The 22,024-nt window shown below is 41.6% G+C and overlaps 1 protein-coding gene across 2 annotated transcripts; it reads right to left on the bottom strand.

Moving 5' to 3' along the window:
* Positions 1-17: 17 nt before the first annotated feature.
* LOC115782525 (uncharacterized) lies at positions 18-21,750 on the bottom strand. Of its 2 annotated transcripts, none has more exons than XM_030732728.1 (7): positions 21,401-21,750; positions 12,325-12,551; positions 11,252-11,309; positions 10,991-11,069; positions 8,740-9,203; positions 3,684-3,821; positions 18-2,492 (listed from the first exon to the last, which is right to left on the bottom strand). In XM_030732728.1, exons 2-7 carry the CDS (start codon positions 12,456-12,458, stop codon positions 1,953-1,955), a joined length of 1,413 nt encoding a protein of 470 aa, XP_030588588.1. In that variant the 5' UTR covers positions 12,459-12,551; positions 21,401-21,750; the 3' UTR covers positions 18-1,952. The 2 variants fall into 2 exon arrangements, with proteins under 2 accessions (XP_030588588.1, XP_030588589.1); XM_030732729.1 differs by having other exon boundaries at positions 8,740-9,086.
* Positions 21,751-22,024: the final 274 nt, after the last annotated feature.

Here is a 22,024-nt window from a genome sequence, read left to right as displayed (position 1 = left end):
AGAGGAATCCATCATCATCAGCGTTCGGCAAATTCTGCTTTCTGTCCGTTTTAATAACCGAGACTATGAGATAAAGTGTTTGTTTTTTTTAAAGTGCCACTTTATTACAAAAGTATAAACTTGACTGACATTTCATGAATAGTAATCTTGATATAAAACATTACAATCTTTTGCACTTAGCACTTAATTACACGCTTTTGAGTACAAGACCCTGTAGTCTGAATAGCAAACACACAACATTAGCTGCCACATTTAACTTAGCAGGGCTTTCCAAGAACACACCGTAGCTCCACGGCTTTGAAAAACAACAAACAGAATACACTGAAATTTACATTGCAGCTGTTTTTGCAGTTTGTGTCACAAGATAAGTCATTCCAAAAACACATCTGAACATAATAGAAAAAGATAGATTTCTTGACACTGATGATATATTTATTATTCTTTCTCTTTTGTCATGTACATACACATTGCATTAACATACAGTATAATCACATTGTTTGCTGGGGATATTTGGTCAAATGAAATTGTCGTTACTGTCCAGGCTTTGTATGCAATTTCTGTGTGGTGTCCTTGGGGTGATGCTTGGCTGCTTAGCCAACCATTTGCTTCACATTGCTGCAATATTTTTAACACTGATAACGGAGAGAGAGAGAGAGAGTTGATGGGGTGATGATGAGACATGACGTTTTGCTAATACACATCAGTTCTACTAGAGCTTTCCATACTGCACTATGATGAAACCCAAGTAGATTCATATGACCACGAGGCAGGGACTATGTAGATGAACAGTCCACAGACATGAGTGAGGACTGAGCAGAAGGGAGGAGTGTGTGTCTGTGTGTGCAAGTGTGGGGGGTGGGGTTGAGTGGACTGTCTCCATCTTTAGGACTTGAGCAGTTCTCCTCAGTCTTGTTACACCTGTACTGTGTTTCTTGCAGGTGCGGGAGGGAAAAATAATCCCTCCCACTGAGCCAAAGACATCCTTAATCTAACTGGCTTTGAGCGCTACAGAGAAATAAAGCAACACACTTAAAAAAAATAAAATAAACAACCAACGACAATAGAAAAAAAAAACATTCATATAGAGGTACCACATGACAGTGCTTAATTTTTTTTGTTGTTTTTTTTTTCACCTTTTTTTTTTTTAGCATGCAACTTGTAGCAGGCAAAGTGCAGAAACAGGATCAACAAAGTAAAACACTTCATTTACAGACGGCAGTGGAGACAGTGTTCAGTCCATGTATGATGAAACAAAGCATGACAGAGGGGAAGAATCTGGTCGGCTCTTCAAATGTGAAAATGGTCAAAATTAGTCAAAGCTTTTAGGAGGAATGCAAACTGTGTGCAATTTTTTTTTAATTTACTTTATAATACTCTCATAATTGTTTCTCTTGGTCCCTGAGCTTTCAAGCATTTTGATTAGTAATCCGTTCATTTATATCATTTAAATTCTGTCCTGAATCACATCTTGACCAACTACAGGGAAGGTCTGTTCACAACAGACTAAGTGCTACCAAAATATTTCACACAATGCTGTGCCTTTTCCCCCAAATAGGAGTCCTACTCGGACCACATATATGACTCTTTTTACCCGCTAGAATTGAGGAAGAATTTAGGCTTTTCACTTTATTGTGCTTTGCACATATGTATCAGTAAAATAGAAGTGCTACTGTTACCTACAGATTGCTCTGCAATGGTTTTGTGCTCATTTATTTTTCACTACCTTTGGATTCCTTATAAGGATAATAAATTGGACTTTTTATTCAGCCCAGGTCATAACAGAGCAACATTACTACCTCAAGGCCTCTGGAGCCTGTGAAAGGCTTGATGTTATGACTTGAATGTAAACAGTATGTGTGGGTGAGCATGACAGGGGCTCAGCCGTCACTCCTTGTGGCGTTAGCTCAGCTCCTTGTGTTGGAAGGATAAGGGGTCACAGTGCAGCTGCCACCTCAGAGCCCTGTTACATACATCTCCATGCCATCGTTGAAGGTGAAGATGGTGGTGGTGCTGGAGGTGGCAGAGCCCTGCTTCAGGTCGCCGATGCTCTCGTACAGGTTCTCCCCCGGCAGCAGAAGGGCTTTGGCAGGCAGGTGCTGTAACTTGGGGGTCTGCTGCGTTGGTGGCGGCGGAGGGGGCTGCTGCTGCTGCAAGGGCTGCTGGGCTTTCTTCCTCCTTGGCCGCAGGGTGGCACACATGTTAGGGGGTCTCTCTCGCTTCCAGGCACCTCCGCCTTCTATGTTCTCATAAGCCAGATCACACTCCTCTGTCCCGATGGACTCGTAGCAGTGGTCGTCGAGGGGCCCACCAACCGCTTTGCCCTCCTGAGGGGCCCACGTCTGGGGTTTGACCACTACACTAAACCCCCCATCCCGGTCTCGGTCCCGGTCACCTCGACCCAAGGTCCGGAAGCCGGGGTTGGCTGGGGGAGACCCTGGCACAGCTCTCTTCTTCTTTCCTGGTTTACACACCTTAGAGTACATCTCAGCCACCTGCAATCAAATAAGTTAGAGATTATCTAGTGGAAAAAAAAAAAGGATTTAAAGGAATTATGCCGCTTTATTCACTTTAATACTAGGAATTAAAGCAACTTTTGTATCTACATGTTAGGGAAGCTGCAACCTCCAGAGCTGAAGAATGAAGCCAACAAGAAAGTTCCAAAACCTTATAGTCTCTGCGAGGCTTCCCCTTCACCAGTTTGAGTCAGTGCATTAGATGCTGGTGGTTGTGGTGTTGGTGCCTTTTGAAAGCTTTTAATTTGCAATATATATGGTCAGTTTATGTTTTGCTTATTTTAGTTTGTGTGCAGATTAACCAAGTAAATTTGTCTATAATCTGTTCATTAGTGAGTTGGGATGCACACAGATCCAGGCAAGCTGCTTCCAGTCGTTTATGCTCAGTTACGTGTCTCCTGTGTCCTGCAGATATGAGGTATTCTTTCATAACCCTTGGTAAGGAAACCAAGGTGTGAGATGGTTCCTTTAAACTTACCAAACCACTTAGGAATGTGTTCAAACTCACATCAGCATTTTTAATTTTATTAAAGGTAAAAGTTCATCAAATATAATATTGAATCAATAAAAATGCTTCACATTTAATCCAGGTGTTTTCACTTGATGTAATGCAGCTTCTGTTAAATACCATGACTTAACAATTAAATCCAGTTCTTGTATTAATAAATGACTGTTACACTGTAGTCACACACTTTCTAAAAGATAAAAACTGAGAGGTTTGTTTAGCAAAACTGCTTCTCTAAAAATCCTCAAACACTAAAAACAAACTTCAAACCCTTTTTCCAAACTGTTTCTTATCCATCTAACTAGAAATAGATATTGTGTAGCTTTTTTTTTAATAAAGCAAGAAAATGGGTTGCATTTTTTTTGGACAACATAACATTTTAGAAAGCAACAAATATAAAGAGCAATAATAAATAAAGACTATCATTTTTTTTTTCTACTGTGTTTGAGTTGATAAAAACATAATGTTGAGTTCCAGCTTGGAAAAAGGAGGGAAACATTTCATTCAAGACAAGCGTAGATTTGTAAAACGACATTCTGGGTTTTTAAATGATTAAATCAATTAAAGAATGTGTGAAACGTCTCGTCCTGCATCAATTTAAAGGGAATGGGCAGCTCCTAATAGGATGATGCACAGACTGAAAAAAAAAAAAAACCCCAGCTTACCGCAGCAGCAGACGGCTGTATATTCTCCACTGTGTGAGCACCCAGCGGGCCCAGGGCTTTATTCTGGAGCATGAGCATGTCATCATCCTCTGGAGGCTTCCAGATGTATTGCTCTCCGTTGCCCATAAACATCACTTCCTGTCAACAGAACAATAAATCACATTTGGGGCAGAGCTGGTCACATGTTCATGTGTGATGCTGCACTGAGAAAACGAGAATTCATGAATATAAAAAGCAATTTTTACAAAGCAGACGCAACAGGGCGGGTGCAAGACAAATTAACCCCTCTTAAGAAGTAGTGCAGCATTAGAAGCATACTGGATGGATTTCATACAGGGGTGAATAGATTTTCCCTGGAAGGTGGAGCCTGCTTATATTCTGGATGACTCAATTTCAACACCTTGCGTCATTCACAGGAAAATCAGCAGTGAACAGGCCTGTGAGCAAACTGCTTACACATGTAAGCCTGTGAACTGTGCGTGTTGTTGAACTCGGGTCACAGCAGATAGAGCGACCTGGCTGACCTCACGCGGGGCAGCAAATGGTTTCCCACTGTCACCTGGAGGGGTGCACAAAGCCTTACATCCACAGTAATAGCAGACAGTCTGCCTACAGTCCTGCTGCTGCGAACATATGGAGGAGGTGACACTGCTGAGAGCTGAAATACCCCACTATCACCAAGAACTCTTCGACAAATAAACACCGCTCACCGCCAGGACTTCAAAGACATTTCTAGAGAAGTGCTAACATATCACAGCACCATGCATGATGTTGCCAAGTGTTCTGGAAACTGCAACATTGGCACAATTACAACTGTGCAGGTCCTCTGCAGCATCAACAGGAACTGTGAAAGTAATGCTCTGCAGATCCTGATCACAGCACCACAAACTGCATATTTATGCATCATACTGCTGCTGACAAAGAATAACAGAATGAAATATTTATCACAGAGACATTTCTTACACATGTCAAAACAGAAACTGCCACACACTCTGCATTCCTAATTAGGGGAACCCATTATGCTTTTCCTTAGTTTCTGTCATGTATATATGCTGGTACAATAGTGGTTGCTCATACTGAACGTGGCCAAAGTTTTAAATAAAGATGTCATTGTATGTGCAAGTAATCCCTGTGGGGCAAAAGCTCAGACTTCAGACTGCTCTAAACCCTCGGTTTCTGACAGGTTTTTTTCTACTCATGGCTCTATACAGTGTCAGAGGTTAGATATCTCTAATGTGGTCATCTCAAGCACACAGCTCCGGCTGTGAGCACAGAAACCCCACCTACATGCTGCTCTAACTTTCTGTTTTAGAGGGGCAGCTAATCAGAAGAAAGGCGCTTAAAGGGTCCAAAACAGCTTAGTCAGTGGATAAACTGAGAGGCTGCACAAGCTCCAGTGTGATGATTATTTATCTACTCTACTAGAGTCCAAGATGGGATTGGAAATGAGCACAAAAAAATTATTCTAGGACTGATGTGCATAGGTCACGAAAAACTCAGCTTAGCAGTTAATTTCTTCTTCCCCCTCCAGTCGTCCCCTTTATCTTCCTTTCATTCATAAAACAGACCACTCAAGCTGTTGCTGTGTTGGTGTGGCTTGTTGCAAAGGAAATATGTAGCTGTCAGGCATCAGCGTTACTTTGTGTTTTATTGATTTAGGAATCAGTTTGCATTTATTGCTTAAATGATAAATATTACGTGTTTTCTTAAATGTCCTGGTGTTTTGGACAGGGGCATATCCGTCCATCTTCGTCCTCTTGTTTCTTGTGTGAATCTAAAGCAAATTGCTGTCTTACCACCCAGCTCCCATCTTGAAACTCCTCCAGGCACTTACAGTGCCCCCCTTCCTGATTTATTTTTAAATATTTGTCAAACTTAAATGTTTCAAATTATCAAACAAATTGGAATATTAGACAAAGATAACCAGATCTACTGCCAGATCTGCTGAATCAAGAAATTACTTAAATAGAACCTGTCTGACAAAGTGAAGCAGGCTAAAAGATCTCAAAAAGCAGCACATCACACCACAATCTAAAGAAATGGGTAAGAAACAAAGTCACTGACACCTGACAGTCTTGAAAGTATTTCTAAGGCTTTGGGACTCCAGCAAATCATGGTTAGAGCCATTATCCACAAATCAAGAAAATCTGGGAAAGTGGAGAACCTTTCCAGGAGTGACAGTTCTACCAAATTACTCCAAGAGTGCATCAACGACTCATCCAAGAGGCCACAAAAGAATCCAGAACACTGTGTAAAGAACTGCAGGCCTCACTTAAGGTCAGAGTTCATGATTCAACAATAAGAAATAGACTCGGCAAAAATGGCATCCATGGGAGAGTTTCAAGGAGAAAACCACTGCTGACCAAAAAGAACACAAAGGCTCTTCTCAAAAAACATATTGATGATTACTGAGACTTTAGGGAAAATATACTGTCAACTGATGAGACAAAAGCTGAAGGTTTGAGTCCCGTTACATCTGGCATAAAACTAACACAGCATTTCATAAAAAGAACATCATACCAACAGTCAAACGTGGTCGTGGTAGCATGCTGGTCTGGGGCTGCTTTGCTGCTTCACAGCCTGGATGACTTGCTGTAATTGATGGAACCATAAATTCTACTCTCTACCAGAAAACCCTGAAGAAGAATGTCCAGCCATCAGTTCAATAGTACTCAGGTTATGCAGCAGTACAACGATCCAAAACACACAAATTCACCTCTGATTGGTCAAAAAAAAAAACAAAATGAAGGTTTTTGGAGTGGTCTAGTCAAAGTTTGCACTTAAATCCAATTGAGATGCTTTGGCATGACCTTAAACAAGCTGTTTGTGCTGGAAAACCCTCCAATGTGGCTGAATAAAAGCAATTCTACAAAGAAGAGTGGGCCAAAATTCATCCACAGCGATGAGAAAGACTCACTGTCAGTTATTGCAAATGCTCGACTGCAGTTCTCGTTGCCAAGGGTGGCACAACCACTTCATAGGTTTAGGGGCAATTACTTTTTCACATAGGGACAGGTAGGTTTGGATAGCTTTTTCCCTTAATAAATGAAATCACTGTATCTGAGGAGTTATTTTGAAGCACTATCTAAATTAACTTGAATTTCAATATTCAGTGAAACATTAAAACATTATGTATAGAATCTCTCCCCCTTTTAATCAAGGTGAACATTAAAAAAAAAAGTGGGATATAATGTATAAAGAACATTTTGAAAAATCCAATCTAATCTTATCTTTCAAAAGTTTAGCCACACACATGGAGTCAACATGAAGTTCAAATCACACCCGAAAAAAGATAGTTAATAAAAGGATAGTTTTACATTTGGGGGTAAAAAAACCTTTTCTTATTTTCATCCAAGAGTTAAATGATAAGATTTCTGTAAGCAAAATCTGAAGCTTAGCTCTGTCCACATGTAACAAAATCCTATTATCAAAGCTCACTAATTAATTAGTTTGATCGAGTTTGATAAATTCCCACAAAAACTGAACAGTGGGAGGAAAAAACTGTTTTTTTATGGGGACTTACATTTTCATTTCTTTCCCTGTGTTGCGAATTGCTCTTTTTCGTCTTCAAATCAATTCTCCATCTCCAGCTGCAAGCACCAGCTGTTCAGGTATTAGAGCTTTTGCAATGGATCTGACGAAGTTTTATTTTTGTTCAACTTAAATGAGTCTCCCTTGCTTCCAGTCCTCATGCTAAGCTAAGAGTTAAGAGTCATTAGCATACATATAGGTGCACAACACAAAATAATTTCTAATTACCTCAAACCTTTTGCACATCTTATTGTGTTATAGATTCCATTTCAGAGGGAAAAATGATGAATTGAAAATAGAGTTTTGGATTTTTTTTTTTGTAAACTTAGTAAGATCAAAAAAAGAAAGCTTATTTATAAAAGAGTTCCAACCCTCAATTCAATATCCTTTAAAGTCCCTCTGGCATCCTTTACAGCTGCGAATCGTCTTAGGTAAGTCTCTGCAGGCTTTGTACACCTGGATTTGGACAGCTGATCCCATTCGTTCTGGCTGATTTTAGTGGCAAAAACTTCCTCCTTTTCAAAATTATTGAATCCACTGTGCTCCTGGGGGCACTCAAAATGGTTTTACTCTATATCACACCACTCTTTTATCATGGAAGTCTGCAGAGCTACTTGAACTTTGGGGCTTGGGTTTTGACCTAACCTGTAGAGAGAAGGAATGAAACTCGATCCAGGTGATTTATTTTCTCACAGGTGGAGTTAAGTTTGGTTCCAGACACATTTAAAGGTATATTAAAGCAAACAGGATGTACTTGACCACACTGGAGAGCCAAGGAGTTTGAAAAATGTTTGCAACTAAGACATTTCAGTATTTTTATTTTTATTCATTTAAAAACAAGAAAATAAATGTTTTAGATTGACCAGGGAGCAGCCAAGCGGCTATCCCAATGCAGAGCCAAAAAAACTGCAGTTCCCCTCATGGTCACTTGAGGCTGACTCCAAAAGCGAGTCAATCTCCATATACTTTCATATTATGATGCCCAATTTTACACAGTAATTGTACAAAAAAATGGTTTTGGTCAGTCTAGTTAAATTCCTCAAACTGGAAAGTGCAGTGGGGTTTATTTGCTTTTTTAACTCACCCATTTCTATAGCATTAATCTTAAAGTTATCATTTTTAGAAGTATGTGCAGACTTGGCTCCGTACAGTCTGTGGATGCATCTCGCTAACCAAGTTAGCGCTCCACCATGTGGTCCAAATGTGGTAACTTCTGCCTCCAAAAAAAAACAACACAGCAATGACAAAAACCTTAAAATGTGGGCTTTAAAACCTGATTTCACAAGGAGTGGGTGATGCCACGTGGTTACAGCCATCTTTTATATACAGTCTGTGAGAATGATTGGGGAGGAAAATCACTAATTTATCCACTTAAATTTTAATTTTCAACTTTTTAAAATGTGCAAGTGAAAGCAAAGGGGTCTTTCTGGCTGTAACTCTGGAAGAAACTCACAAAAATGTCAAACTGTTCCTATCAGTTCATAAACATGAATTTTTCTGTATGCAAAACATTAAGCCTACCAACCTTTGGGAAGGATGGGACGTTAAAGGCCTCAACATTTCTACGGGGCAACTTGGTGCTGTGAGGGTGTGGTGGAGGAGGAGCTGGATGTGATGGTGGGGCGTGTCTTGGAGGCGGTGCCGGTGGTTCCCCCATATCCGTCCCGCTGTCCCTCTTTTGAGGCGCCTTATCCGCTTTTCTCAGCTTCCTGACGCAGGCGTACTCGGCTGTCTCCGGAGGGTGAGGGGGTGACATGACCTGGGCCTCGGGTTCGGGCAGCCCGCCTTCCACATCACCGTCGGGGTCTGGGGGCGCCGGGGTGTTGGCAGGGACGGCTGGAGGGGCCGGAGTGTCTGTCTGCCCGGCCCTGCCTACCATGGCGTAGAGGGCATCATCAGTACGTGAAGTGGAGGAGCGCCGGCCCACTTCAGAGTAAGTGTGCTCGCCGTCCTCTCCAGTCCCAGAGGGGATCTGGGGAAGCTGCCTGCCTTGAGAACGAAGGTCAGAGTTAGACCAGCAGCTGGGCAGCAGCAGAAGGTCCATGCTGGCTGGACGTTTCTTTTTAGATGCCTCTGCAAGGCACATACAGCCTGCTGTTACACTGTCCGTGGAGCCAGTGCCCCCCATGAAGCAGAATTCACACCCTATACTACTCTTTTACTGGAAGGTTCAGCGAACATTTGTGAACATGAATAAATCTCTCACTGGTAAGAGCAAATCTGAAGCTGACAGTAAATTGGGAGCTGACATAGATGTTTGAGAATATGCATCCAAATTGGCTTCATTCCACTGCAGTGGAAACAGGACAAGTATGAAGCAGGACATATGCTTATATTTCTTCAAACTCTCTGAGGCTACTGTCACAGTGCCCACAAACACAGTTCCCTGTTGACTGTCAGTGATGGAGCTCCAGGATTTATCTTGGCACTGTGATTTGTGTCTTTGAGAGAGAGAGAGATACATGTTCATAAATCAAGACTGAACCGTCTAGTGGAATAAGGCTGAGTTGTAAATGTAATGTGAATTCTGTTTCAGGGTAAATTTCTCCTCTAATATGTCCTCAAATCTTTTCGGAAAAGAGGATTTTGAGTGAATTTAGGGCCAGATCAGATAGTGAGGATGTGAAGGAAAAGTGTTGCACTTATTTGCAATGTTATTATTATTATTATTATTTTATCACTGCCAAGGAACCTATCTGACTGGTTTGGTTCTTTTTTTTTCTTTGTCTGAATTGCTGTTTGCCTGTTTATTAGCAGGATTACTCAAAAGGTTACGGATGGATGTGCATGAAAATTTTACCAGAGGTGATTAACTTTTGGAGTCAATCCAGATCCAGATCTTCATCCAGGAAGTTTGGAAGGATTCTTTACCAGATAGGGCAAAATTGGACATTTCACATCATAGCTTCACAAATACATGTCATATTGAAATAAGAAAAAAAATTGAGAGACATCATTGTGATTATCTTAAGAAAAAATCCCAAACAAATCTGGATCCAGATATCCTTCTGGATCCAAGGACTCGATTCATGCATGGAGAGAATTTTCAGTCTCAGACAACTGTTTGATTATCGGCGCTGTGACCTGGAGCTGAAAATCAGGATAAAATGAGTAAACAGACCAGCTTATTGGATATGACAAATTCATTGAAGTTCAACTAAGTTTTGTTTTTTGTTTTGTTTATTTTGTTTTGTTTATTTATTTATTTATTTTTTGCTTTAAATGCTTTTTCTAAGCTGACAGATTTTTGGAGTTGACCCAGACTTGGGTCCAAGAAGGTCAGAAGGCTTCTTTATCATTACAAGATTACAAAACTAGATATTCATATCTTCCCAGATGTTTTCATGGTTAAGCCTGGTTTTAATTAATGACTATAAAGTTAAAGAAGCCAAAGCAGAACATGCAATGGTTACATTTATTTGTACCTAACTCGTGTTTGTACGTGTCATGCTTATGATCTGCTGTTAAATTTTCCAAATGATTTTCCATTTATGCCATTTCATGGACTGTGTTATCACTCATGTGTAAAAACCTTGTATCTCCAGCTCTGGTGATTGTCATGCTTTTAAATGAACAGAAAAAAAAAAAAATCATATCCCACCCAGGCTCTGAAAATTCCCCCCCTAATACCCTTGAATAATATCAAAATTGCTTTGTCATGCAGCTGTTTGGCTCCTAAAGAGCTGATATTGTGGTGATACAAGGTTTCCCCTGACACCAGCAGGATACTGTATAAAAAGCACAGGTCAGGATTTGTATGTGAAAGATGCACTCACTTTTGCCATTGCAGTTCATCTTGTTCATCTCAGTGTCTGATTTACTGATGGACCGCAGCTTCGACTGCCTGAGTATACCCTGACGACACAAACACACACACACACACACACACACAAACGCACACACAGGGCCAGTTAAACAATAATTAAGACTGAAGTGGTGTCCTCTGAATGATAGTGTGGTCTGTTGAATTGTGTTTCTTAAGCTACCTCTGTTCCAGTACAAACAAAACACTGACGAGTGTGTTGCCTGATACCTACCATGTCCATGAGGCGGTGTTTTCCACCCTCGCCGGGGACATTGTGTGTCTTCCCCTTCCTGTGACAAACACAACCGCTCTGTCACACAGGATTCAACACTGTGTGTGTGTGTGTGTGTGTGTGTGAGAGAGAGAGAGAGAGAGCATGTTTGTGTAAGCCTTGTTTGTGTGAGCCTTGTTTGTGTGCGGCTGAGTCATCTTATGACTGTGCATATGCAAGAGAAACATTCAAAGAACATTTGCACATGTGCATACCAATGGTGGAGAATTACTGACTATTCAGCTGCTGTAGTGCAGTTTTGATGTGCTCTACTACATTACACGAACCCTTTTCAGATTAAATGCACATAAAAAAAAATACCAAATTGTCAAACTTTAAACCAACTTTTCCACCTTTTTTGCTTCTATCCTCTTAGATTAGAGAAACATCTCAAAAATTAATACTTTTTTTTCATTAATCATGTTATAAACTCTTAAGATCTATCTTGTGACCTTTTGGAGAGGGCCTGACCCTTATGTTTGAAACCACAGAATTAAACTACCTGATAATACAAGTAGTTAAATTAGTAGTTGGCTTGTAGCAAAGGCATTTTTTACTTTTAATCCTTAAATTGCATTTTGCTTTTACTTTGTTTTACTGGCACCTTTGCTTAAGCTTATGCAAAAGGTTTGAAATAGGGATGAACTGACTGTGAATGCCAGTGTGTTTAAAAGAACAATCTGCTGCCAATAGCAATTTTTAAAATCAGGCTTTATATTTCGTTTTTGTTGTTTATTTCATATTTGATTCTAGCAAAACAAAGCACTCTTTATAAAACAGTAATTGACATGGTTTAAAGTTTTAAGTTTTTCATATCACACAATATTTATTTGTGAAAAAAACAGACAAATATGACATCCATAAATCCCAACTTTTCTGCCAATGTACCAATATCATTCAAGAAGCCCAATATCAGCCAATATATTGGTCTTAATTTCAATACTTTTCCACCATATGCGAATGTCTTTAAGTTAAAATGAACATCCTGAATCTGTACATGTGTGTATGATCATTCATGTGTGCTTAGCTCTCACCTCTGGCAGCCCACGCAGAGCACCACAATGAGGATCGTAACAACAAAGGCTGAGGCAGCAGCGATAGCACCCAGCAGCAGGACCTTGCCGTAGGGAGGAGCCGTGAAGTTCAGCCCGTCCTGCATGGAGGCCATGTGGGAGCGCTGGCGCTCACTTGCTCTCACACACACTCACACTCACACCCTTACACTCATGCACGCCGGGAAGTGCCACGGTCTCACTGGGATCTGCAGGGAGGCACAGAGCAGTGCTTAATTACAAAATGATCTAACCTTTACGAAACATTAAGTGCGTTAACAAAGCAGCGGAGCCAAAATATTATATTCACCGTGCAGAAGGAGAGCAAGAAAGAGAGTGTGAATTCCCATCCAGGATGAAGCACTGAAGTGAATAGACATTATGCCTCAGGCATGTGCTTCTGCTTTACCTTGTTTAAGGGATTACCGAGCTTTGTGTCACTTACATAGACATCAACAGCATACCTGTTCAGCAGCACAGATCTATGTCTAAAGGTTACTACAGTAATCCAACAATACATTTAAAGGGGACCTACAATGCTTTACCTTTTTTCTTTTAAATGATGAGTACTTATAAAACATGTCCAAAGTTGTCCCTGAAGCCAATTTCAGCAGTCTGGGAACTAACCAACAACTGCAGCCTTTCAGTCATTACCCAAGAGCTGTGGGTAGTGATCGTGAGAACAAGATGGCGAATACAAGCGGCAGAAATTAGCTTCCTTCGAAGGGTGTCTGGTCTCAGCCATAGAAATGGGATGAGGAGCAGGTCCTCTAACTCTCCGCACCCAAAGGAGCCACTTGAGGTGGTTCAGTCATCTCACCGGGATGCCTACTGGGTGCCTTCATGTCCAACTAAGAGAAGGCACATTGGAGACATTATGTGTCTTTGCTGGCTTGGGAATGAATTGGAGTTCTCCCCTTGAAGAGCTAGAGCAGGTGGCTGAGGAGAGGGAGGTTTGGGCATCTCAGCTTAAGACTGCTGCCCCAGAGACCCAGACTTGGATACACAGCAGAAAATGGACATATAGCCAAATTTTCAAACTAGTGAGGTTGGAGTATGTACAAGAAATCCTTATGAGGCAAAGATCAGGATACAGACAACTCTGAACACTCAATCACAAGCTGTGTTTGTCCACTCTTGACTCTGTATGATGGGAAAGAGAGTAGATATCCCTAATATGGCCATACACTTCTGGCTGTTAACACTGAAGCTCCACCCACCTGCTGTTCAAATCTTCCAATTGCAAGGAGCAGCCAATCAGAAGAAAGTTTGCATAAGGGGAGGGAGAAGAGAGCAGCTTGTTTCAGACTGTCAATGAACTGACAAACCGCACCAAGGACCAGAATAAGATAAGTAACGATTATTTTGAACGATGAATCATGCAAGGCTACTCTATTAGAGTCCAAGAATTAAAAAAATGGAGCTTGAAATGAACATAATAGGTCCCTGTCAATGCTGCTGAATGCATTGCTGAAACCAAAAAATTTAATCTGAGCAGTTTTGTGAGATACAATGCTGTTTGTCAGGTAGCTCCATATGGTTAAATGTTCGTGTTTTGCTCATTCTTCCATGAACAAACTTACATATTGAGGCGGTACAATGAGTCATAGCAAAGCTGAACATGCCAGCAGGCAGAGTGACCCAAAACACTGAAGGAGACAACTGTGAAAGCAGAGCGAGCAGACAGACACATCTCTCCTGCTTCTTCTCTACTCCTTGGTGCTTGGCAGACAATTTTCACATTTGGCAGCATAATATGTTTCAAGTAAACAATAAAAACACAGAGCTATAACAAAAAAGCCCAAACAAACAAGCCTAATCTTTGTCAAATTATGGCAACTGTCTACTGTGGCAGCATCTTTTTATGTGTGTTAATGCGTGTTTGTCAGTTGTCCATCAGCAACAACGCTGCAGACTGCAGGAAACGTACTGAAGTTACATGTATCTGATTCTTATCTGTTTATTCAGTTTAAAGCTGCAGATTCGTTTTTAAGCAACACAATCTATGTTGGACTTTGTCCTTTTTGACAGACTCTTTGTAAGGTTTGTGCATGTGCATCCTCTTCAAACAACATAATTTAGTTTTAGATTCCACGCAGACAATTTCCTTCTATTCAAGATTTAATCAACACATACTGAATTACTTTACCAATTTGTCTGCAGTCTTGTGAGCAACATGTATCCTCTCTGAAGGTTAGCTAAAGCCTTGAACACCTTCAGGCTGTTTTTAGGAGGAACAACCACATTACCACTGGGCTTTCCAGAAACAAATACATCAGCCTGAAGCAGCTCAGGTAATTTAGCTTTCGCACTGCATCCTGCAGAGTTAGTGAGGCCTAATAAGGATTCTGCTCAAGTGTGAATTGCTGTTATCCTTATCTTCACTCTTCCATCTTCCTCTGCACTTCCACTTTTACCTTGTGATTTGGTTAACTACAATTTGGTGTTCTTTATTAATTGGCACAGTCATATATTTGAACTGTACTCTGTGACAAATAAATAACTAATCTGCTTCCCTGGAGAGTCTCTCTTCTAGCTCATGAGCTCCAACTCCAGGACCACATGGGCAGTCCTTGTTCTCCTCTGTAGCCTTGCTGAGATCAGTGTAGCTACATGTGAACCAGAAACAGTCCTCCAACCTGTTACAGATTCAATTTTTAGGGGCCCTCCAGCTCACAGCAGATCTCCAGAGCAGAAGGAGGACTACCATCAGTAGCTCCAGTCCAGGACAGTGGAAGGAAGCAGCTATCCATCCATTCTTTTCTGCTGTTGCAGGGGGAGGGGCTGGAGCCTATCCCAGCTGACATAGGGCAAGAGGCAGGGTATATCCTGCACAGGTCACCAACAGGTCTAACACACCTATGGGCAAATTAGAATCACCAATTAACCTAACCCCAGTAACTGCATGCTTTTGGACTGTGGGAGGAAAGTGGAGTACCCAGAGAAAACCCATGCAGACACAGGGTGAACATGCAAACGCCACACAGAAAGACCTTGGCCAAGGTGGAATCGAACCTAGGACCTTCTTGCTGTGAGGCAGCAGTGCTAACTGCTAATTCCCACTTTTCTTCTCTTTCCTGCACTTTTGTGCCACACCTGCTCTTCTCAGTTGCCTGATTTATTATCACCATTCAAGCTGCCATTTCTTAGTGTCCCTTCTTTTGCAGAATTACGAGTGTTTTTGTTTGTTTTATCCCTCATTTATGCCTTTTTGCAGCATTTGCCTACCCCTTGACAGATTTGTTTGCTGTCTCTGACCGAACACCCCTGCATAACCAATTAAAGTATTGAATATTTGGTCTCCTGTGTCTCCCCTGTGTTTGAGCAGTCTTCCCTGTAAACCATTATAACAGTTACTGCAGTTCATCCTAACAGGAATGAAGACACTTTATTTAAAACCTTAAATGGGAACCTGAAATTTTGTGCTAAGTTGTTAGTTAGATGTTGGTACATTTCACTTAATAATGAAAACTTTGACCTTCTGGTGGCCCTAGAAGAGAATCACCTGCAGGATTTGTCCTCTGGGAATCATAAATACCTGTACAAAATTTTATGGCAACACATCCACTTACTATGGAGATATACTGTCATAAGTGGAGACTAAAAACTTTAAATATAAACCTGAAATTCTGTGCTAAGGCTTTTGGTGAATATTGGTCTGTTATAGTTCCCAACAAAAACTTTGACCTTCTGATGGCACTAGACAAAGTAAGGAGATCCTCTGGGAATAGCTTACCAAATGTGATGGCGCTCACTATCAGATAATTATTTAAAATCACAAAAACTGCTGTGGCCTCTTCACAATAAAAGTCTTAGTTGTTCTCCAGTAGAGTCTTACTGTGAAGCAGCAGAAGGAAGTGTTGACTGAGTATTAACCACATGACTATGACATTTTAACACATAATCTACAAGGCTGCATAAAAATAAACATGGTGAGTCTTTTAAAAATGTCCATTTCTCTCATGTTGCCTGAGTAACATTAACACAACTCAGACAAAGGTAGGATCTTTTCACCTATACATCAGTGGTCACCACAGTAACCCCACAGTATTTGAATACAATGACTCTCACAGATTCTCATGGCTCATGCTGACATCTATTCACAGCACCCTTTGGATATGCAGTCCTTCTCATTAATCCAGTGGCATCTAAAAGTGTTTGATCAGAGGGGGAAAAAAAGCTTTCAGTCTCTGAATTTTAGTAAAGCAAATATGGCTGCATTCCCATAACTACATATAGGGCATGGCCTCTCTAATTATCAAACCTACTATCAAAATATTACTGCCAAGTTAAACTTTAATCTCACACACTTTATGTTACTTGATGTACTGTTAAATCTCCCAGAGTCCATAATAAAGCATGAGCATGTGGCTCATTCCATCAGTGTTGTGGGAGTGTGTGAATGAAGCTGTGAAGAACACTTGTGTAAAAGTGACCCATGTCTTAACAGCAGACATAATGTCAGAAAAGGGCCCGTGCCATTTTTTGCTGGTAAATGTTTTCTAAACCTTTGGTGTAACTTCCATCTTTTCTGCAATCAGTTATTCAGAGCACACCATTTAACTCATTTCATTCTCTGATTTTGTGCTTAGTAACACACAGCAGAGAAGTATGGTGTTCTTTGATGCTTCATATTGCATTGTAGGAGTTTTGCTGACTTCTGTTAATTTGCATTTCTTCCAGCAGCGATCCATACATGAACTCAGCTGTTCACAGGATGAAATCCAATTTGCACCGAACTTCCTACACAGACATGTTGGTGAGTCTTTGCACGCTGTGCTTAGTTTCCTTTGCAGGTTCAGCGTGTCCTAACCAGCATCCTACCCTAACAAGCTTTGTTTTCTTCACTGACTGTTATTAATAAGATCTATGTCACATTTTCCTACTGTGGGTACAATGCAATTATGTGATTCTTTGAGCATGTCTTGGGAAAGTTGTTACAGCAGTAAGGATGTTTTCCTAGCATATCTGTCAAAGCTATTCTGATTGTGACCTGCCTTTTATGCCTCTTAATTATCTACCAGTGTTTCACCTTAGCTGAGCAACTTCCAGAGCAAGTAGTCTGGATTTAAAGAACTATAGGTACCTAAGAGGCAATGACCAGTTAAGTCACAGTGTAATTATATGTGTGCAGATTTGACAACAGAGCAGAGGAGTGGATATGGAGAGGGAGAAGATAATTAGAGAAAAGAAAGGGAAAAGATGTAGGTGTGAAGGAATAGAAAGGAGAGAGAGGAGGGAAGAAGACATGTGTGGGAGTCTTGTGGCAGGTGTTTTTGAAGACACTGAAAGCAGATGATGAAAAGAGCCTGTCACATTTCCTAACAAGGTTTCCCAGTCTTCCTTCCCTTCCCTTCCCTTGCTTTCCTCCTGCTCCCCTGTGTCAGTGAGTGTGTCCACACCTCCCTGGCCATTCTTCTCTCCCCTCTATCTTCTTGCCTCCCCCTGCGGTGTTGAGCCAGAGTGACGCCTCAGCACTGCAGTGTAATCTCCGGCCCTAGCGCTGCTTCATATGAGCCAACCAATTGGACGTAGTGCTCAGAGCAAGAAATGGCCCTCCACTGGCTGCCTTTATGCTACACAAAGCCCCCCTCCCTCCTGTCGCTGATGCTTAGTGTGCTCGTTACAAACCATGGGTGCTCCCTTGAATACCTCCAGGTGCAAATTTGCCAGGTGTTGCCCTAACTGTTTATCACAAATGAGATGAGACCATATGTGACCAGGAAACTGGAACATCATTGATCAATACTGGCTTTAACAAATGTGGTTCTTTGATCATTCAAAATATCACATGGGAGCTGAATCTTGACTTTTGGGAAGAGTAACAAAATGTTATTGATGTGGTTAAAAGCTCAAAGGCTAGAAGGTGGGCTTCTGGATCCAGTTTTCCCTTTGTATTTTGTATATCTTTATCTCTGCACGCATCAGGGAAAAAAGGCTGCTGGAACCAAAGCAGTCGGTCTAAAAAAACCCAAAAACAGTTAAAAATATCTGACACTGTTTCATTGATGTCAATAAATAACCTGTTTTGTTCAAAAATATTTTTAACAAATGAACTGATCAAATAGTCATAACACATTGGCCGGGTGACTGTAGAAATGCAGCGATTAATCAGCTGACTTACTGACAGAAAACTAATTTGATGACTGATTAAGTGTTGAATTTTCTACAACAAATACATATAGGATATGTTCCCAAGTTTCCGCTAAGGAAAGAGCAACTGTCAATGCAGTACTGTCACAATACAATATCATGATACATTCCCCTTAATAACAATGGTATCAAAATACAGCAATTTTACAATACATGCAAGGTATTCAACTGTGATACATTACAATTAACTGTGTAAATAAAGAAGACAAATACCTATTTTTTTTTTCCTAAAAAGAACAGAATTATATATGTATATATTCGCAGGACTGTGGTATTAGTCTTGTGTGTGTGTGTGCGCGTGTGTGTGCGCGCGCGCGTGTGTGTGTGTGTGTGTGTGTGTGTGTGTGTGTGTGCGCACACGCGCACATCATTGTTATTATTTAAAGTTGACTTATTATGCTCATTTTCAGTTCTGGGAGTCTACTAGATAAGCCTGGCATAATTCCTCTTTCAAAATAAACCTTGTTTATCTTATTTTGGGTCTCAGTTCATCATGAATTCAAAACAAGCTGTTTTAGCTCCTCCCTCTTTAAGGCAGTTTTCCTTCTGATTGGCTGCCCCTCGTAAACAGAAAGTTTGAAAAGCAAGTGGACGGCAGTTCTGTGCTCACGCGCAGAGCTGCGTGCCTATGATGACCGTATTAGGAATACCTGCTCTCACTGACATCATCCAGAGTCAGTTGTAGAAAAAACTGTCTGAAACAGTGAGTAGAGCAGTCCGAACTTTCCACTCACAGGGATTTCTTATGCAAACTCTGACCTCATTATTTGAAACTTATGGCAACAGTATATATCGCAGAGTTTGTCTCCACAAGCTGATTTCAACTTTGGCTTCATTCATTTGATATTGAAGCAGTAACTCTGACAAGCAATATTTTGCTTTCCTTTGCATTCATGTAGTTTCCTCCTCATGACAAACTGTTTCCCTGAAATTTGGAGTGTTTATCAGATGATACAAAAACATTTGCAAAAACAGAAGCTTTTGCACTGTTCTCTGAGGTTTTATGGACCACAACATCAACCAGAAAATAGTTGATAGCTCCAGGTCACCTGTTGACTTGGATTTGATCTGAATGTTTGTAGGAAGAGGGTTGGTTTACAGAATTGACGTCGAATCATATTCTGTAACCAGAAAAATGTACTTTTTTTTTTTTAACAAATATACTTTTTAAAGCAGTAAAAAACATGTTCATTCTCTCTCTGGCACCAGAAGATGAAACATGGAATCATGGCATAAAACTCAGAAACATGCATTTTTAGGAATACATTTAACCCTAGCAAGTCATACTAGTAAGGCTTTTAATTTTCTAGGAACATGCACTGCATTCACATGTGTTCATTATTAATAATCCTAGAGCTCCTTTCAAACAAACCCAGGCAGCCAACAGTGGCCTCTCTCCACCAATCTGCTCAGGTTTTGATAAACCACCTGGGAGTTCATGTGGAGCAAAAAAAAAAAAAAAAAAAACCCTCACCCTCTGTGTGACACAAATAACAGCAGTGTGTGTGTGTGTGTGTGTGTGTGTTTGTGTGTGTGTGTGTGTGTGTGTGTGTGTGTGTGTGTGTGTGTGTGTGTGTGTGTGTGTGTGTTTGTGTAAGGGAGGGAGGGAGACTGCTATTGTGTGAGAATGTGAATTAGGTCAAATGTTTGCTTGCAACAACGATTAACCATGCCCCTGTGAGGAAGAACGCTGAAGCCCGTGTGGAAAAGGCTCTGTCTTTATCCGTGGCTGCCCCTGCCTCTGACACCATGTGGCACTTATGTATCTAAATACAATCAGAATAAATATTATTTCTTGTGATCATATGATTCCCATCCTATCCGAAGTGAGATGCTGGAGAAATGGTATATTCACACTCGAAGAGCCGTCCTTGGGGCTTGCGTGCGTGTTTGTGTCTCTGGGGAGGTTGTATGTATGTGGTTCATGATGGCACCCACTCAGCAGGCATCAATCACACACTGGGTGACGGTTCGGCTGCTGGCTGCCCGGCTCGCCGCGCCTCAGGGCTCTGGCAAACTGCAGTGATCGTGGTGACAACAGGTTACAAACCACGACTCAAATGAAGCCGCCAGAGACTAAAAACCATGCAGGGTGTGAACGGGGATTATACAGAGTGGAAGGTGAGGCGGAGGGGGTTTAAAAAGAGAGAGAAAGAGAGGGAGAGAGATGTCCGTGCAGGTAGAGGCTATAGGCGGTCATAGAAAATGAAAATTTTCAGGCTGATGCAGTGTGCTTTTATCGTGGTTTAATTAAGCCTGTAGCGCGACAGATTTTTTTTTCTCCTCCTTTTCTTCTCCTCTAATCATCAAAGCGTTTCCGATTAATTTCCAGATCAAAGTGAGGATGGTAAAGGATGTTGTGTCCCTGAGGTCAGCTGGCAACTTACACGACAAAGCCAGTCCCCTCCACCACCACCACCACCACCCCAACCCCCAGCTCCCCAATTTATGAGCGCTGGAAGGAGGGGAGACAGGGGGGGCTGCAAATGTTAAGGGCAGGTCTAACGTTAATGATCTTTACGCTTTACAGTCAGAGAAAAACTCGAGATCGGAGGCTTCCTGCGCCCCTCTCTCATCAAATCACTACTAAGTTCTCTGATGAATCCCTTAATTTCGGGGTTTAAATCACGTAAGGCAACGCAATAACGCTGAGGTGGGTGCACACGTGTCTCTGTTTAAAATGTATTACCAGAGGAAATGAAGAAAAGGCAGAGCGAGCACAAAGGAAAACAAGCAAAGCGGTATACGCTACAGATCCTGGATGAATAAAATATGCTGAGTACGTGTGCAGCTTATCGAGCTGAATGTATAGGCACATATCAATGACCCCCCCTCCCCTCTCTCCCTCCAGCCTGTCACACAGCCACGGGCACAGAGCATTGCGCTATAGCATCCCTGTACTCACTCAGCTCAGAGATTTGGGGAGGCACAGCGTCAACCCCGGTCGCTTCCTTCAGTGTCTGCTTCCCCTCGGACCGGCCGTTCCCCGCGAGCATAATCAATCAAAGGCGATAACTTGGCTTTCCTGGGCTTCACAAAACAGGAATGCACCATATTGCATGTGGCATCCTTCGAGCGCCCGCTGACCCCCTTGTGCGCCCTGTCCGCGCTCCTCTGCTCCCCAGCCAGAAGGGAGGCTGGGAAGTGTTAACCTGCCTTTCTGTTGCTGTATCTCCAATATTATCTCCAAGAGCCAGATTTCTCCTCCACAGTCCCTCAAGCCCCCTCCATCTCTGCTCGCATCCCCTCGACTCAGCTACTGTGCTTCCATGTGACACAGGCAGAGCTGGAGACCCCCCAATTATGATTTTGTCTTTTTGATTCTAGCGTCATCCCTCGGCAGGACAGGGAAGTGCGGGTGGTGGCCTAGTAGATGGAGTGACCCTGGTTTAGGAGGGTTTCTCAGTCCCTGCTGTAACATCCACGTTGGTGTGTAAAAAGTGCATACATATATTTATTTCAGAGGCAGATAATGGCCATTAAATGTGTATAGAGTGTGAAAAAAATGGAGGATTAGTATCAGAAGTAC

This window comes from Archocentrus centrarchus, chromosome 7, assembly GCF_007364275.1.
Source record: "Archocentrus centrarchus isolate MPI-CPG fArcCen1 chromosome 7, fArcCen1, whole genome shotgun sequence".
Taxonomy (NCBI): domain Eukaryota; kingdom Metazoa; phylum Chordata; class Actinopteri; order Cichliformes; family Cichlidae; genus Archocentrus; species Archocentrus centrarchus.
The sequence above is the reverse complement of the archived record's forward strand: the minus strand, read 5'-3'. Positions and strand labels throughout refer to the sequence as shown.